The sequence below is a fragment of the Sparus aurata genome, chromosome 3 (genome assembly GCF_900880675.1).
Source record: "Sparus aurata chromosome 3, fSpaAur1.1, whole genome shotgun sequence".
Classification (NCBI taxonomy): Eukaryota; Metazoa; Chordata; class Actinopteri; order Spariformes; family Sparidae; genus Sparus; species Sparus aurata.
In genome coordinates this window covers 16388451-16407868 of record NC_044189.1, presented here as the reverse complement: position 1 = coordinate 16407868, position 19418 = coordinate 16388451, and the positions used below count along the sequence as shown (strand labels likewise).

At 42.1% G+C, this 19418-nt stretch overlaps 1 protein-coding gene across 46 annotated transcripts in view; it reads right to left on the bottom strand.

Annotated features, from left to right (window-relative positions):
* The window catches only part of clasp2 (cytoplasmic linker associated protein 2), a 65388-nt gene that overhangs the window by 42999 nt on the left and 2971 nt on the right, over positions 1 to 19418 (bottom strand). For 42 of the 46 annotated variants that reach the window (XM_030412085.1, XM_030412094.1, XM_030412095.1 and 39 more), the window contains exons 2-7: positions 15332 to 15410; positions 11551 to 11654; positions 11002 to 11093; positions 8781 to 8856; positions 7845 to 7942; positions 2979 to 3049 (exon numbers count right to left, since the gene is read on the bottom strand). In XM_030412085.1, the coding sequence (XP_030267945.1) occupies positions 2979 to 3049; positions 7845 to 7942; positions 8781 to 8856; positions 11002 to 11093; positions 11551 to 11654; positions 15332 to 15410 (520 nt within the window). Of the gene's footprint in view, positions 1 to 2978; positions 3050 to 3222; positions 3242 to 3743; positions 4218 to 4239; positions 4385 to 7844; positions 7943 to 8780; positions 8857 to 11001; positions 11094 to 11550; positions 11655 to 15331; positions 15411 to 19418 lie in introns of those variants that run through there. The other 4 variants (XM_030412125.1, XM_030412126.1, XM_030412124.1 and 1 more) reach the window with 4 other exon arrangements.

Sequence of the window (19418 nt, the reverse complement as noted above, 5' to 3'; positions counted from 1 at the left end):
TTAAGGAGAAAGTGGCTGATACATTAAAGTAATTAAAGGAAAGATATAAATTACTGTGACTGGTTTACCAGGATCTCAATGGTGCTGTAACTGTGTTGTAACAGTTATACTAGTAAGTCAGTGCTTTCTAGTCAGTTTCACACAGACAGTAGCCCTTTTCACACAGAGTCACCGCGTTATCGCCACAGCAGCGGTTCGCCAGTTCTCCGCTGTTTGTTCACACAAAGTCAGGCAGCTCTGGCGTAACCAGTGTGTAATCCACACAGAAAGCCGGTGCTGCGGAACCAAAAGAAGCGTGGCGGTACACGTCATGATAATGACGTCTGTGTGTTTTTTTCAACAGGTTTCCCCCGGTGTCCTCCTGGTGCCTGTCTGTTTGTGGCCGGGGACAGATGCTGTTTTTCGGGCAGAAATGTGATGAAGAATTGGTAGGACAGGTGGGAGGGCAGACACTTCTCCACATATAACTGCTGTATTTTTTCCTCATATAAGTTGCCAAAGACAGTTACAGTTACTACGTTACTGTTGTTTGATCATACAACATTGCTTTGTCGGACATTTCTCTTTATTTTGTTGAGTGAAGGACCTGTTCAGTTATCACATGGTGAACACTATCAGACCGACATGTCGCCACTCCGTGCCGCTGGCTTATCCTTTCACACAGGTATGGTTCGCCAATACTACGCCTCTGATATTACCTCCGGAGGTGCAGGATCCCCGCACTCTAAGGGCAGTGTGAATGGGTCCAATGAGGGTTGTCCCACCTGCAGGTGAAGTGTAGAGTTTACATTGTTTCAGTAAAGGATTAGTGTGGACGAAGTGTATTGTGGGCCTAACTGCACAAAATGAATGTTGGGACCATCTGCGTCAGTTTGTTCTCAAACCTTTCACTAGTGTGCTGCAATGTTTACTCTAATTATCCTTCTCCTTCCACTGTAAATAAAGAGTAAGAACCACTAAGTCCATTTTGATAACAAAACATTGTAGTGCATGACAGGAGACATCAACACAGTTCAGAAAGAAAAATGACATTATCATAACATAACAACAACTACACAATCATGGACCCAAAACACAACTTTGCTCCACCAACCTTGAGGTGGGAGTTAGAAGGAACACTCCCTCTGTCCCTTTGCTGCCACCAGAGACAGCATCATAGCAACAACACCCACAACATGCCCTGAGCTCATCTTCATGTCTCTCCCTATGTGCCCCTCTCCAAGTAAACAGACTGCAACAGCCAACCAGGCACCGACCGCTGCTGTCACTCTCAGACAGAAAGATATAGCGACAGGGCAGCCTAGAGGTACAAAGCGCCAGTGACAGGCTCTGAAAGACAGGAACAACAGGCCGAACTGCAGAGAGCACAAACTCAGCTTGAAACCAACAAGTTAAGAATTAATTTGATCCATTTGTGTCAGCACATATTCACGCTTTTTTAAATTTTATATTGTCACTCACACTGCATTATCAGCTGCTCTTTAAAGTATGCTATCCATTGGTAATTAGACTTTTAACTGATTATGTGCTTCTTATTTCTCAATTATCAATAATAACACAAAACATGCGATCAACTTCTAGGAGAGGCTTCAAAAACAGACTTGGAAAGAAAAAGTCAGCATCTCTAGGGATATGCGATAAAAGCAATTTGGCTTTATATTAACTGGCTACAATTTCACCAAAAAATAGCAGGTAATACAAATTCATGATTTCGGGCTGATCATCTATTGGTCCGGTATGTATTGTGTGTTCGTAATTATCTTTGACTTGAACAAAGAACTCCAATTACACAATTTTACAGTAACTGAATAAATTAATTGATGATAAATCAACGTAGCATCCTCTCAGTGACAATAAGTGACATGATTCTCATTAATGTTAGGGATGCACTGTTTCAACAATTTCTCCTGATACACACCTGACCTCTGTTTATTCGCTCGTATCAAATCCAAATGTGACACCTGTTAGCCTACTGCAACTGGACTTCTTTCTATTGTGGTAACAATAGGTCAGGAATTGCTATGGCACTGACAAGTCAAAGCCTGCCGTGACTGAATGCAACTGATAATGGAAAGAAAGTTTTATGACACTGAAAGAATCTAGATCAGTCAGATTACCCCCGGCCCTAAATCCACTTGCTATGGTCAGTATCGGCACTGATTAGCAACCTGCATAACAGTGCTTTTGTTGATGGACACTGCACAATGGAAGCCTACAGCTTCCCCTGCCAGCTACCAATCAAGACCTCTTTGGGGATCAATATTCAGTAAGGACTTTTCTCTCAGTCACTTAATAACCATTGTGTCTAAACAATGCAATTCCAATTCATATGACAGAAGGAAAACCGAACAGTTTCTATTCTTACATTGGCCTCAGTAAATGGTAAGAGCTGCCATATTCTGAAAAGTGAAAACAACAATGTGCAACAGTGCTGTAAGGGGTGTCATCAGTACCACTAAAACTTTCCAGAGTTAAACATCACTGACTGAGCCTGAGGCTCCCAGAGAGCCACAGCACAATCTTCTGTTGAACAGCAAAACACTCAGTAGCAACACAGACACACAGAGTCAGTCACTCAGACAGACACAGACACACACACACACACACACACACACACACACACACACACACACACACACACACACACACACACACACACACACACACACACACACACACACACACACACACACACACACACACACACACACACACACAGATTAAACCATTAATCCTGTTAGGTCCACTTACAGGAGCTCATGGCAACAAACTAACACAACCGCAAGTCCACATGCAGAAACAGACACGCACAAGCACCTGCAAACACACACTGTGCACAGCCGCACACACACACACACTTTTCATATACACACCCAATATCTGACAACAGTATAATCATCTTGACAACATGACCAAACTTAGCGGCTCTCAGAGGCCACAACAACTGAAGCAAAATCAATGAGAAGGGGCACACTGACCGTGACTCGGGCTGAGAGCCATGTTGCCCGAGTTCAAGGCTTCATCAAAACGAGAGAATAACGTCTGTAACCTGGAAGAGAAGGAGAGAAGACGAAAGGTTAGAGCAAAACACAGAAATGCATCAAAGCTGATGACCAACTAGAATTGTATGCATCCAAATGACAGTGAATGAAGGGGTCATGACAAAGAAAATGCGCACGCGCACACACACACACACACACACACAGAGTCCAACGCTTTGACCTAGAGACATGCAAGGTGCTCTGAATTCCAAGTGAATCAGTGTGTATCACTGATACATCAGTGTGTATCACTGATACATCAGTGTATCAGCAGCAACATGTGGACAGTCTGCCCAACTGCCTGCCTGTCGATGGGTGGGTGTGTCGATTATGCCAGTCACACTCATGAAGCTGCAGCAGCGACACAACCTGAGTCCTCCTGACATCCTGCTCAACACCACACGCACACACGCACACACACACCTCAAGCCAGATGTGCTCAGTCATGTGATGTACAGGCGACACTGTTGGCTTATTCATAATTCAGAGACTCGTCCCAATTACAGACATTTGAAGCCAAAATTACATCTTTGCAGGAATAATCAAATGCCCCCTGCACACAGAGCAATGTTGATACACATTGATTACACATGACTGGTATGAAGGTAACACAGCAAAGATCTACAATGACCCACGTCCAATAACATGCCCTGATGTCTCCTTGCAAATAGGTTAGCCACAACAATTAAGAGTCATACACACCGTCCTTAATCTCTCTATCTCTCTATCTGTCTTTTGATATCCACAACTATCAGACAGCGTAGCAGCTCCTGAAGATCAGTGTTGTAACGGGCACCTCAGCCGCGCAGCAGTTTTCACGTGGTTCCCTTCTTTTCATTAGAATTTTAATTTGCCCATTTTATTCAGAAACACCCCAGCCTTTAGTCCTCGATGTCCGTCCGCCTCAGTGTTTCCCAGTGGGCTGATTAAAAGGTTGCTGGGTTGCTGCGCAACATTGCATTAGCTCCCATGCTAGTGACACGCTCCGGTCCTCGGCTTCCCTCAGCTCTTTGTATCCAACATGGTGCAGTGGCTCCGAGAGGAAGGGAGGGAGGAAGACAAGAGAAGGGAGAGAGGGAGGGGGTGAGAGAGAGGGAGAAGGAGCCAAACATTGAGAGACCAAAGCATGCTACGGGCATACGACAAAGCACCACCTACTGTCGCACACATGTACTGTATGCTAGGCATACACACCCACCTAATGAGAAATCTCCACCATGGTACAAAGAGTTAAATCTCAGGCATGGTCTTTGCTGTGTATCTATGTGTGTGTGTGAGAGAGAGAGAGACAGAGACAAGTGGGCCAGTTTGTGTGACAGGCAGCAAAGAGATTCAGTTACCCTTTACATAACCTCCCTCCCATACCCAGACACACACATACACACTCGTCAGAGAGGGAGGGGCTGTACAGCTACAGCAGACAGAAAGCAAGGCTGCTCCTCCCCCCTCTACGTCTCTCCTTCTCAGCCAACTTGCCTACATACTATCCCTTATGTTCCTCTTTTTAAACTCACACCTCTCTCTTCAGATTTCTTAATTCCAGGATCCCTTCTTGTCACTGCACTCTCAATTTGTGCCAAATTGACTGTCCTTGAACAAGGGTCACCCCAAATCCAGCAGAAATGACACACAACTTTAAGTCAATTTCCTCTTTCAACACAAAATGTGGGCATGACCTACTGATAGAAGACAGTCATGGGTTAATCCTTTGTTGTTACAATTGACAAAGACTCAAGTCTGCAACAGCACATCCATTCAGTCGTGCTAGACTGTCTGTATCACAGACACACAGAGAAAATCCAGGTAGTGTCTGACCTGCACTGAACACAGAACAGGATGAGCTGGGTCGAACAGCCCAGTCAGACTTTGTGACAGCCAAAACAGGTTTAAGCCATGTCTCTGTGGGTCTCAAAGGGGTCATCAGGTTCACGTGAAATGAGTGACATCATCTGTGACTGTCTTTAATTTAGGTCAGTTCAGTTCTGGTCAGGGTATGTTAGCCAATTTCCAATCCTGATCGGAATATTTTCGGATGTCTTTGGGGACGTAGCTAATTTTGGGTGATGGCGTTTCTCATCATTCAACTGAAAACCTGTAAACTACATATTTTGACCGTCATTATGAGGCTGTGAAATTCATAAGCCTTAGCCTCTTAAGAGGCAACAACCTGTACAACTCACAGGTACAACTCTCAGTGGGAATCTACATCTAAAGCAATCCACAGTTTCTGACCTCTGTCTTGCCGTCTCCATCATCAGAACCAGCTGTCAGTATGTCGGCAGCAGCTCCTGAGAAACTAAAAGGACAGCGGCTGACTAGCTCACCAAGCTGAGTGACTGATATAGGTTCCACAATAAGCAACTGGCATGGGTTTTATTTACTGGTGAGTCAGATAGTGATGTCTGCCTCGAGCAATTACTACAGATACTATTAAAAAAATCAGAACATAAACAGCAGGACACATGGAGAACCTAAAGCCTATCTGTAAAGTCTTTTCAATGTGGACTGGCCCTCAGATTGTACTGACCTGAATGAAAATTGTAATTGTTCTGATTAGTCACCACCTTATGTGTGTGATTTAATCCTGTAGGCTTCAGGCTCTCTTTCAAATGTAAAGGTAGGGGACAAAATTATTGATAATGCGGGTGGTACAAGCTGCTGTAATTCAGACATGTCGAGGTTTTCATACAAGCCAACTTGTATTGGCTTGTATGAAAACCTGTGTTAAGAAACGTAAGTCTTGGATGTCCTCTGGTAATCCCTTTTAACCCTTTCTATCTTTTATTCTCAGCCTTCTTCACCCCTTCTCCTTTATCTGATGCTAGCTCTGCAGAGTTGATATGTGATCTGGTCAGCAGACCCTGGCTGCAGCCCTGCATTCCACGCAGCAACCATATACTAACACAAACACACTCTGACGCACTGACATAGAAAACATCCACCTAACCTTCATAACAGCTCTACAATATCAATATTATCTGTATATATAGTAACAAGAGAGGTATGACACATTTATTCTAATCACATTGGTTTCAGACCTAAATCACTGCATCAGTCAAACCTCTTCAGATAACCTAAAGCAGACACAGACGAACACCAGTGTGCAAAAATCTCACATACACAGACAGCGTGTTTATACTGGAGACTAACAGGCTTAATATGCACAACACATGACACATGGCCACAGCCAGCATTCACAGACGCAGGACTCATACTGAGCAGTAAGCACACAACACTAGCTGCTGCCTGGCTCTCACACATGGGAGAAAGACTGAAGGGGGAAGCGGGGGAAGGGGGTTACAGTGTGCTTAGAATAACCCTCGACCCATCACATGTAACCAGGACGACCAAAGAAGGACGAAACCACTCAATGGACACAAATACACACTTTCTCCAATTTTCCCTAACTCTGTTACTCCACCCAAACGCCTTTGTACCCCATCTGCCCCCCCCTCCCCCCCTCCTCCCCCGGTCAGTCAGTCAGTATTGTGCTCTGGATGAAAGTGCCTCTGTGTGTGTGAAGGGCAGAGTGGTGCATGGTGTGGCCTGGGACAGACATAGTGCCAAGGCCACGGGACCCTCCACACAACTCATCCTTGCACTGCAGTGTAGGCGCACACACATGCATGCACAAGGGCTGTCAATGAAAATGTTTTAATTGATTTTAGAATTAAATTGTAAAAATAAACAGGATTATATTGTGAAAACAGCAGCACTACTTCCACACTGAACTGAATTTGCAGCATAACTTTCATTGATTTGAAAATAAAATGTAGGTCAAGCTGAAATGAGTGCATAATTCAATAACGACCGTGTCGTAATAATGGCAGAGAATTTACAACTCAACTCGGCCAAAGAGCAATTTGCACTCCAAGAAATACTTTCAGGTTCAGAAGCTATGTAAGCCAAAGTTAGCTTGCAATCTGATGGCTATCCTGTTGAAAGTTTAGGCTACTGAATAATGTATCAATTAGAACCATTCATTTGCGCTCACTTCGAGAGTTCTCAGTCGGGCACCAACCATGGCACAGAGAGACAGACAGAGTGGCATGCAGTTTTAGGGTATATGCAGTAGGCAATTTGAGGAGGGATGAGGGAGGACGCTGTCCACCCTATTAGCAAAATGACTAAAACGCGCCCTCCTTGTTAGCCTGCCTTCCCTCTCGATACCCAGAGGTCACCGATAGGCTTGACAGCTATCCTGTCTGGACACGAACTATAACCACTAAATTATGAAAATTATTACAATATGATCGATGACAATCGCAGCTTTTCTAGTCCTTATGGGACTAGTGGTCCAGGAAACAAACTGACCGATTGCATGTGTTGTTAATTACTTACGTGGTGTTACTCAGCCAATCAAATCTGTATATTGCGTTAAGCGCTGTGATTTGAGTCAGATGTACACACACACACACACACACACACACACACACACACACACACACACACACACACACACACACACACACACACTAGACATCAGTCAGAGAAAACAGCACAAGCAGAGCTCTAATGTTAATTGTTAATTCTTCCCACTGGCAGTTCATTTGTTTCTGTTGGTATGTAAAAAAAAAAAACAACCTCCCATTTAATAAATTTATGGACATAAGAAGCTAACTCTGTTACTGTATAATTTTCCACTAATGGACATTGTGCCCAAAAAATTATATTTGATTGGAATGATGGAAAATCATTTGTGTCCAATTTTGAGGCACTTTTTGCATTCATGCACACAGACAGTCACACACACAAAAAGAGAGAAAGAGATGATCAATATCTAAGACATAGGAAATAACTCACCTTGCAGCAGGCAGCCCCCTCTTTCCCAGGTCTGCTCTGACTCTATCTCCAACGTGACGATAAACATCCACCAGTGTTGTTATAGAGGCCTCACGTACCTGCAGGCAGCAAACATTAAACAATTTAACACACAAATGCTCCCACACTATACCTGCACTATATACCATGTACAGATGGGGTGTGTGTGTGTGTGTGTGAGATCAGGACTTTTTTTTTTTTTTTTTTAAATAACACCAGACAATCTTTCTCCACTGTCTTGGATTAGACAGACTCTGCATACATAAACACATTAGAAAATATACCCTTAAGGGCCCATCTTCAACCCCCTAATGGCAGACATCTGATTTGCTAGTCATTTTGTGAGCACTGATGTGATTGGCTAATGGGATGCTGTTAAAGGGATTTTCTGCAACTGAGGGTGGGCGGGCCTGGTGAGGACATTGATTGGTCGGGACAGCATGTGGGTAGATAATCATTGGATGGACGAGAGGAGCAGATTTCAGCTTTGGGGTGCAACTCCACAGGATGTTAAACTAACCTCTCTCTATCCCTCCCTCCCTCCCTCCCTCCCACCCCCACCCACCCACACACCCACCCACCCACACCCACACACACACACACACACACCTAGTACAGTTGTGTGTGTTAATGGTTAGGTGCTGGTGTTCATGATTCAGCAGTGAGGCTGGATGGGGGACTTTAAAGAGCCCATCTCCTCACTAATAACAGTAATAATCACAGAGCTGCAATAAGATGCCTGCCAGCACACTCTGAATGCTGAGAGCTGAACCACAGGCTTAGGCGCAGACTGATACAAGGAAGACCTGAAGTGACCTCACCTACTCACGCATGTAATCACACACAGATATGACGGTTAAAAAAAGACATGCAGACATGATGATCATGTATCATGTTGTTAAGCTGTTTGTCTCTTACCTGTGGGTTCTGGTCTCCAGTCAGAGAGCAGAGATGAGGAACTAGTTTACTGAGGCTCAGTGGCTGGGCTCCATACCTGAAAGAGAGCCACAAGAAGATGAAGAAATGAGAGAGGAGCGATATTTACTCATGCCAATGTAAAGCCTCGCCCCTTCATTCAAATCACATTTTTAGGAATGAGGAAAACACTTTTATTCTCAGGAGGAAGGCTGATTCTCAGGAGGAAGGCTGATTTTTGAAAGCCTGCTTTATGGATAGGATTTATGAACCCCATAATAAATATACCTTGTTTGGGAAAAAAGACAAGGTGAAGATTGTGCTTCATTCATAACAAACAAATCAATTCAAAGTAGTCCAGAGAGCGCAACACATTGCCAACTGAAAAACACAAGCAAATGCAGAACACACCTCTACCAATTGACAATAGGGCTGCAACATAAGATTATGTTTATTCCTGATTAGCCTGTTGATTATTCTGTACTATTTATCTATTAGCGGTTTCATCTATAAAACATCAGAAAATGGTGAGAAATGTTGATGACATTCTAAAACATTATATTTAGTCTACAGCCTAAAGATATATGGCGTACTGTTATAGCGGAGTAAAGAAACCGGAAATTATTTACATTTGAGAAGCTGGAATCAGATAAATTTGTCCTTTTTTCTTCAAAAGTTACTCAAACCATTTAATGTATTATCAGAATAATTGATGAGTAATTAAGTGGTTGACAATAATCAATTACAATCGTTGCAGCTCTACTTGGCAGCAGATGCATCACGACAAGGCAGATCAATTGAAAATATGGAGCAAAATGGGACTGCGCAACAGAGGTTTTCAGGGGTCACCAAAACTGATCGTTAGACTGTGATTAGTAAATAGCTGACATTTAGGATTTAGCCAATATCTCCTATAATAAAGAACAATGCAGTCTGAATGATAATGTAAAATAAACCTGGTTAGATGATTAGATCATAGAGCTATGTGACCTACACACATTTAGAAGAAATGAACATTCAGGCTCAAACAGATAACTGTGTACGCTCAGTAAACATCTTTAGCATTTAGCACAACTATGTGACTTTCCACTTGCAAAATGATGTTAAAATTAACACTGCCATTCTAACAGACAAGATTGATTTGTGCAGCCGCCTTGAGGTGGCTAGTACAGTAAACTACAACCTGAACAGATGTGATCCGCTGTCATACAATGTGAACTAAGCAAGCATTTGTTTAGTCTTATGTCTGTAGATGTGTTGTTTTAATGACACTTTCAGCTTGCAAAATGAAGGTTTACAATGACAGCCGTGACAGTAGAAATCCTCTCAGAGCTATTTCGAAAAAAGGTGACACTGAACCTTTTCATTTAGAAAGGAAGCAGAATACAATGAACGTGAAGCGCACACAGCCTGGAGAACATCACATTAATGCTGGCAATATGCAAGTCATGATGTATTGGGAGAACATTTTGTCTAGTTTTGCCAACATGCCTTTGTGCAAATGGACCAATTTCAATTTTAAATCTAGCACACAAACTCTTTCCTTTTATTATCCCAGATGTGATCTCTTTGACCTCTGGAAAAATGTCCAGCATATTTTCTTTGGACTGTAGTAAGATACAACCCTTTTCCATATATTTGTTCATGGTGATTTAAAAAAGCAAGTCCTCTATCAGCCCCGACAGCTTCAGGGCAGGGTGAATTGAGAACAGATTTAAAAGACCCTCTGAAAGCAACAACTAGAGATAAGTACGACTGAAGACTGATAACGTCACATGACAAAAGTGGTGGTGCCTTTTGTAGCACGTGTGCCACCTCTACAGAGTCACACAAACAGTTAAGAAGATTAACCCTGGAGACACAGACTGTGTGTGTTTGTAGAGCAAACAAAATGGGGCATGCTCGGAGAGAGTCCAAAAAACAGTTTGTAGAACATTAATGAACCCATAATGAAGATGTGTGGTGTCAGAAAAGGATTAAGATTGCAGAATTACCATAAAAAACATTATGTAGTTACTTTAAAAAAAGAAATGTAAAAATAATGTTAATACAATAACATACACTATATGTTTATATTTTTAAGTTATTTGAAATACTAAAGTATGTCCTTCTGCCAACAAGACGAGAGAAAATATGCCTCAATGTAATAGCTTTACAAGCTATGATGAATTCTCTGACATTTCACCCTGGAAGTGATGCAGATGAAGACGGGGAAGTTACTCACGTGCTGAGCGTGGCACTGAGACAGAGGCAGATTCCTTCTCGACTGCGGAAGTTCTTGTGTTTGAAACCAGGAAGTAGCCTTTCCCAAATGTACTGGACACAGGAGGAGGAGATGATGAGAGACGATGAGATGAGGTAGAGAGAGAGAGGAGAGTGTCAGTAGGAACAGGCAGAGGAAGGTCCTGCCAGGCAGCTCATCAGGGGTTTGAGCAGATTACGGTGGTAACAATCTGTGGAGATGTGCATGTGTGTAGCGAACCCAAAGAGTAGTGGAGATATAGCCTGTGTAATTCCTTTAACAGCCAGAAGAGGGAGCTCAAAACAGAGTTACTCTCAACTGTACTGAATATCTATTAATATGGAGGTAGCTGTGTCTCTGTTTGCATCTTGAACGTGCATTCTTCAATCTTTCAAACCATCTACCGACTGAACTGTAACTATTTTAAGGAACAACTGATGTCTCGTCTTTGACATCTAAAAGATCTGTCATTCTCAGCTCAGGGTCCCGAGACTCAGATTTTTATGACCTGTCTATGCAAGTGTGTCTCACCATGGGCGAGGCAGTCTGCTCCATACAGCGAAGGATCAGAGCTTGGCTGTTTTCCCTGACCTGGTCCTTCCCATCGCCCAGCCTGTCCACCAAAGCTGGCAGAACTAAACACAAGGAGAGAGATGGATAAAGAGAGAGCATGTCAGAGAGGGCAGGCTAGTGATCAGAGTCAATGTCTGGAAAAAAAAAATGCAGAGTAATGTGCAGTATTTACATGGAGTCCAGAAGAAATTAGGCCACACATGAGTCTCTACCACATTTAAATGCCAAAAACAACAAAGTCTGCCCCCAAGTGGAGCGGTTTTAAAATACACAAATATACAGAGATAATAACATTTGTTGCAGTCTGAAGGAGAAGCAGACAAAAACTCATTGCAATGTTAGACCTTGAGAATACCACCATCGAGAACAGGGCTTTGATAAGACCACCAGGGCCCTGACAAGACGAGTGGAAAGACAAGACAGGAAATAAGAAGTGGACCGTGACTAAATTAATGTCAGTATCATTGAATGCTTTCATGTCAGCTCCACTTTATCTAAACATGTAACTGCTCCAATAGCCCGACCTATGTAACGCTGTGACGCACACTGTAAAGCAGAAAAACTAAGAGCCTTTAAATGTTGGCAGCCAAGTGAACTATAAGGATTTTGGCAACTCCACAAATGTTTCAGATGGTTACTCTAATCCTTGATGAAATGAGTGCCAGAGTCAGCAAAAGCCTCGACTGTACTGTAAGTGGGTTTCAGCTTTAATATCAGACCAGCGGGACAGGTTTTATCTGAAGGCCGGCCATTTCAGGGGTGAAAATATGAATAAATAATTTTTCCTGAAGAGATCAGCTTGTATTTCTTCCCATAAAAAGTCAAGAATAATTTGTTCCTACATGAAGTGATTCATCCAAAGCCTGATGTATCTTATTCCTCTATGCCATAGCCTTCTATTGTCGTCCAAAAGCTATTTAAATACACATCAGTGAGCCAAAACATGGCACTGACTGACATCCCTTATGCTGTCCTGCTTTCATCAATGCTCAATTAGGCCAAATTTACAGCTGAAAAGGGTCCCCAAATACTGAAATATTGATTTCGGTTTAGGGATTTAGCTTATACTGATGACCGATTATTACCTGCTCCTTATGGCAGATATTAATAATATCATAATTTCACATTTGCATTTTTAATAACACATCCTTAAGTGCTCCTGAGGGTAGGAATGACTAAGATGTAGCAGGCAAGGATTATTTATTATTCCATTCTGTTAAAGTTCCCAGACTTTCTCCCTCTTTCTTAAACCCACGAATCACAAGATAATTTCCAGGAGTAACGAGATAGTTGTGGAGAAACATATATAAAACAATAAAATTAAATATTTCTAAATAATTTGCCTTAATATTGATTTTATTGGGTGTGATTTAAGAATCACAATGAGTTCAGATTGGACGTCATATGCGCCACAAAGCATGCTGCGCTCCTTGTTGTGTTTATAAGCAGATTGCAAACCAACTTTGAAGGTGCCCACCACTACCTACTGTATAAACTTGTAGATGCTGGGCTTGTGCTGTGCTGGGCTTCTTATTATCTGCTCAATTTATGGGCTATAAATGTATTAACAGTAGCCAATAATATTAGCATTATCGAGTAGATATAGCATCAACCCCTACACCTGTTTAAATCAAGTTTGCTAGAAATTACTGTCCTGCTGTTTTAAGAAATTATTCATCTTTAATTAGGTTTTTTAATGAAAGTATATATTCCTGAGCCATTTTTGCACCAGTGTACTTCTATATTTGAGCCTCGGACAAGAACGTTTTTTGAAGTCAAAAACTATTGAAAAGTGGGCTTAAACACATAAAGATATGTTGAAAAAAATCCAAGTAAAAAAACCACAACATACGGTGGTTTAATCTTTAAATGGCCCACCATAGTCAACAAACCCACAACAACCCTGTTCAAACAGCAAATGGCCAAATCTGGTGAAACCTCCTCTGTTTGACCATCAAATGGAAAATATGAAACTTTCAGAGTTACATAAAACCTCCCTTTGACATTATCCCAATGAGATAAACGCTGTACACACAAAATGGCATGAGCACATACACTCCTACCCACATTCCTATTCTGAAACTTCAGCGAGGAGAGTGATGTCATCTGTCCTTTTCCTGTGCTCATAAGTGTGTGTGTGTGTGTGTGTGTGCGTGCGCGCACACACATTATGTTACCATAACAGCTGGTTGCCTTGGCAACAAGGACAATACTCTCAAACAGAAATACTGACACGGGGGGCATTGTTGCAAACAACGTCATCTGTAGTAAACATGATATTGCGCGCGTTCATGCACACACGTGCGCACGCGCACGCACGCTCCTATGTGGCGAGTTGACTCCTTTTGTTTCATCTTTTCAAAGTGACAATCAAACTGTAAAACACACAGCTGCTGACTGGCCAATCACATCACTTTATGTCGTCTGCCACACTGCAGACGAGAAAGTATTATTAAGTGCAGCCTTGTGTGATCTGTATGTTTCACTTCCATATTCACGCCACATCTGGGAGTTACTCTGCACGATGGCCAACAGCACACAGTGTAAGGGCAGCAGCCCTGTGCAATGAGTCAGTCCTGTAGATCAATACAATCACTCAGACTCAATGATCTCATCATCCTCCCCTCTGAGTGAATGTGGGAGGAGGGTGGGTGCAGGGAGAAGGAGAGCGAGCACAGGAAAAGAGAGATGGAAGTCAGATGGAGTGAGGGAGGAAGGGAGATTCCAGAGCCAGCGGTGGCTCAGAGAAATGTTTTTGCCATCAATCTGAAACACAGAGCCGGGCGAGGGCAACGTCCTAGACAGTGAGGGAGATAAAAGAGTGTGTGGCAGACTTTGCACAGTGTGACAGGTCCAGTCATCCCAGAGCTGCACTGCAGGACTGAGTGTGTTTGCTGGGGACCGGAGCCAGTCTGGCTGACAAAGACAGCTGGTGACACCTTAAGCGGGCACACACACAAGGGCTGGCACTGACATGATGCACATATACACACACTCACAAAGCATGAAATCTGATACAAGATTCTGCGTATGAGGTCATACAAATGTGAAGCGCGGTTTTAGGGTGCAATAGACAGAGCCACGGGACGGGAGACAAATCAAGGCCTCAATACAGAGAGCAAAGGGTGAACAGCAATGCTGCTGGTCTGTCTCAGGGGAACCACAAAGTGGAAGTGAGAGACAAAATGTAAGGTCAGAAGCCAAAATGCTAAAAAGCAACAACAATACACATACCAGTACACTTGATGCAATGGTACAAATTAGTGTTGCTGGGTACAATTTGGGAAACAGTGCTGATTTCTGCCAATTATATATTTTTTTACAGGGCAACCCTGTCCTTGACTTGTCCTCACTGCTTCAGGTAATAGAAGGATGAACATTTAGGCTGAGCATAATGAACAGGACGAGGGATGACATTTATATAATCCCTTTTTCAAAGAATGATGAAATCAATTAAAACAGTGTGTTTGCTATATAAAGCCTTGCAACAGGTTTGTACAGGTACAAGTTGGAACAGGTTCATTATCTATTTTGTGGACAAGTAAACTGTCACAAAACAAACAAAGTATTTGCGTGTTAAGTTAATATGCACCTTTTCAAAAGCAAGAAAAGACATGCACCAGTCCTTTTCAAGCGTGCAAACTCATAAGAACGTACACAAACATTTCATGATTGAGCTTTACTGTAAATGGAGCATAACCTAAAGGCTTTAAGGGTATAGAAAGTTTGGATCTCTTACCTGTGCCCAGGTATCCTCTGAACCGCTCTCCCAAGCGATCCACAAACGCACCACAGATGTCTATCCCCATCAACGCCACCTAAAAACAGAATGAGGCAAGAGTTATTTTAAAGAATTAGACACAATTATTATACAATACACATGGCTTCAGGTGAATAACACTTCACCGCAGTTTCATGTACTTTTAATGTCAACAAACTGAGTACACCTTCATAACAAGTCTAATCAATTAAGTTACCCATTGCAGAGGTTTTAGCAAAATTTCAAGTATGATATTGGCATCCTAAATGGATTTTTAAAATGCTGACTCGGTCCATCTTCTGGGGTTTTGCTAACTCTGCAAACAGCCAAAGACATGAGCGGTAATTCTGTCATATTCAAGCAATTAAAGTCTCGCCTTGTCGCCCTTTCAAGATGCACAGCAGTCAGTCTGCCAACAGCTTTTTAAACCCGTTTGAGTCCTCAAACCTCTTGATATCTGGATGAGTCTTGTGGTGCAAGACATTGACACAAATTCACTACCCAACAGGGACTAGCAACAGCAAGTTACAAACTAGAGGTGGAAATGTGCACAAACAAATCACTGAACCCAGTGCACCCTTCAGCAGTCTGAAAATTAAAATAATTCCAATTTTATTCTAAAAGCCAGGTGTCCACAATATAAGTCCCACACTACCCCACAGCATTATATGTTTTTTACTACCATGTGACCCCCTCTGCAGATTTATAAAGGTTGTGCATGGTGTTTTTGTATTATCTGGTGATAATTAAGTGACATGAGGCCGCAGATTGATCGAGCATCAGGGTTTCCATTATCTGGTAATATCCTTTCTTTTTATAACCAGGAAAATCTGTTGAAATTCAACAGTCCTGATCTCTCTGGTCATAATGTCTGGTAAAAATAATTCCCTCTAAGCTCAATTTGAATTGTATTAAAGGTGGATTAAGCGATTCAAGAGAAACAGGCTGTGTTCAGAGTCGCCTACAGAGGTACTAGTCATTCTAATCATGATGTCAAGTCAATTTTTTTCAGGAGTGGTGAACTCCAACACTAAGAACACTACCACCAAAGCTAAATAAAATGGGAAATTGAACATTATAATAAATAACTGTTATGACATGAGTAGGTGATAATACCTGAGCCAGCTCAATTTGATGGTGAGGAACATGACATGCAGTAAAAAGCACAAATTCAACTAATATTTGGACTTTTTAGTTGAGTACTGTGCTTAGCTGAGGATTAAAATGTGTTTGCATTACACACACATCATATTTAATGAGTGGTACCATACTGTTTAAGAGGTCAGTGTTTGTTAAAATATGTGGCTCTTTTGGATTATGCAACTTCAGCCCTCTTTATAAAACCTGCATAACAGCAGCTAAAGGCATCACATTCACATTTTTTTTTTATTTTGGTAAAAATCTAATGACTTATAAATCAAAAATGATGATTGGAGTCAACTGTACCATAAGATGTTGAGGTGACGACATGTGCAACTGTCTGCAATGCGTTCACAATGTCATAATATCTGTTAAAGTGACTCCAGACAGTCCTCTTTCTCATGACTCTCCACTGTTATTTGGCTCGGTCAAAAAAGCAAAAACTGGCTGGTGATATGACTTGTAGGGGGAAGGTAGACTGGATTTTTGTCTTGTGGTAAAGCTGAGTTTTCCACTGTGTTTCTGATTAGGATCACATCCCACACTGCGCTGTGCTCCTGGAATGCTTGTTTTGGCAGCGCTGCGGCAACACTGCACAGTCCAAAAAGAAAATCCATTAAAACATTATTCTCCAGACTCGTCTCCTCTGTTGACTGCAGTTTTTCCCTATTTTAGTCAAAGGGGGAGAGCAGCGCCAGGTAACCGCAGAAATGAAGAAAAGGAGGGTGGGGGCAATGATGAGGTAAAAATATAGGGACGAAAGCCAAGTAATGCAAGAGAAAACAAAAATCACCTGGAGAAGAAACATGAGCTCTGGGTCACTATGATGACTCCCTCATTTCTGACCTAATTTAGGGAGGAGGAGGGGAAGAAAAACAGCAGGAGAGGAGAGAAACTGTACAGGAAGGACACAACCCTGAGGCCTCCCTCCCCCTCCTCCACACAGCACCCCAACAAGCTTGTCGCCCACAACCATATGGCATCTTCACTAAGGACAGAGAGAGGAAGAAGGAGATGGAAGGGACTGGGCTTGTTGTCTATAAGAAGAAAGATCAAATGAGCACTTAGGTATCAGCCAAAATAAAAATAAAAAACATCAGGCGTGTTGGCTAAGCAGCGTCAAGAGACTGGATTTCCAGCTTCATAGCATTAGCGTAACTGAGGTATGCTGGAGTTAAAAAAAAAAAAAAAAAAAAAACAGTAAATATTTAGCCTGGTATGAATGGTTCTTTGTGAAGATTCAGGTTGCTGCAGACGGTGGCTTAGCCTGTTAATTCACATACCATGTCCAAGGGTTTTCTCTGGATTCTAAAGAGGCTTAGAGCGAGTTTTGGACAGAAAAACATTGTCCAAGACTTACAGAGCAACATAACTGCTGTACGAAGACCATTACATCATCATCATAAAATTCAAGTGATTTGTTGCTTTCCTCTCCCTTGTAAATGTAATAGTTTGGGGGTTTTGGACTGCTGTTTTATCAAAATAAATTTGAGGATGTCAGCTCAGGCTCTGTTACAGTCATGCATCACTACTTTGTGACATCTGATACTCTGAACATTCAATCACAATAATAAATTAAGAAACAAATCAATTGATAATAAAAATAATAGCTAACTGCAGCTCTAATAGGTCTATTTAAGTTCTCGCCAAAACATTTTCTGTGGGCTGCCTGATGGTTTATTTGACAGTGGATAGGGTAAGTTCATATCCCCGCTCAAGCTGAGTTGCTAAATATATACACGCTTTGATCTCGATGGTCACTGTGCAATTGGTCGGCACGAGGCAAATTGCAGTGGCACTGAATTTTGTGGTACAAAGCAATGGCATAACGCGCTTTTGTTTTTGCATGGTGCCAGATTACATTAGCCTACTTTATTGCCTTATTGGCCCAGTTACATTTAAATTTTGACAGGATTTTCCTCAGGGTTAGGGTGGTGCCTAACATTACTGAGGATGGGAACAACACGGCATGCCTTCATCTTCTGAGATTTTACCAAGCTGGAATAAGCACCTTAGCCTCAGGGAGAGGTGGCTAACGTTCCTACCTCAAATTAAAGAATGGTTTGATTAGACAAGTCTAACCTGACCAAGAACGGTCTAAGGCCAAGAGTAATCTTTTAAAATATATTCTTGTGATATTTATACTTTTATCTGTCAGAGTGAGGTAAAGAAGCAGACAGGAAATCGGGGGAGAGAAAGGGGAGATAACAAAGGTCGGCAGCTGGAGTCACTGTAAGCACTTGGCTGCCAAGGCACTACCGCCAAAACTAGTCTTAAACAAAGCAGCTGGTCCCTGGAGTGAAACACCAAAAATGAATTAAATCAATTATCTTCAGTGGAAGGTTTCTACTATGAAGCACCTGCAGGAAGAGACGAATTTACAGGAAAAGCAGACCAACACAAAAATAGTTTCATTGTTTTAAAGAAAAATCAGTTAATGTTAGTGGAAAAATGTAACTGATGAATGCTAACAGTAGAGTATTTGATCTGCTAACATATATTGTAAAGAAGTTAGAGTGCATCATCTAACGCTAATATAATAAAGCATATTTGAGTCTTTATCTTAATCTGGAAAACAAACCTCAAAGATCAGAGCGTCTGGTCAGGGCAGTCTGGTGACAGCGTCAACCCTCAACCTGTCCAGTCGCTGTCCAGTCAATTGACATTGCTGCCCATAAATACAGCATGCAATATTAATACCTTCTGTGTGTGTGTGTGTGTGTGTGTGTGTGTGTCTCATACACAGGCACTGAGGACTCTGTGATGTTTAGGTGTATGAAGTGAGTCAGCGGCTTTTGAAAGAAGAGAGAAAGAAGAGGGTGAATTTGACTCACTATTAAAAAAAGACCCAGACAAGGACACACAAGTGAAAAAGAGAGATGATGGGAGCAAAGGGAGAGAAAAAAATTCAGTATTTTATCTGCTA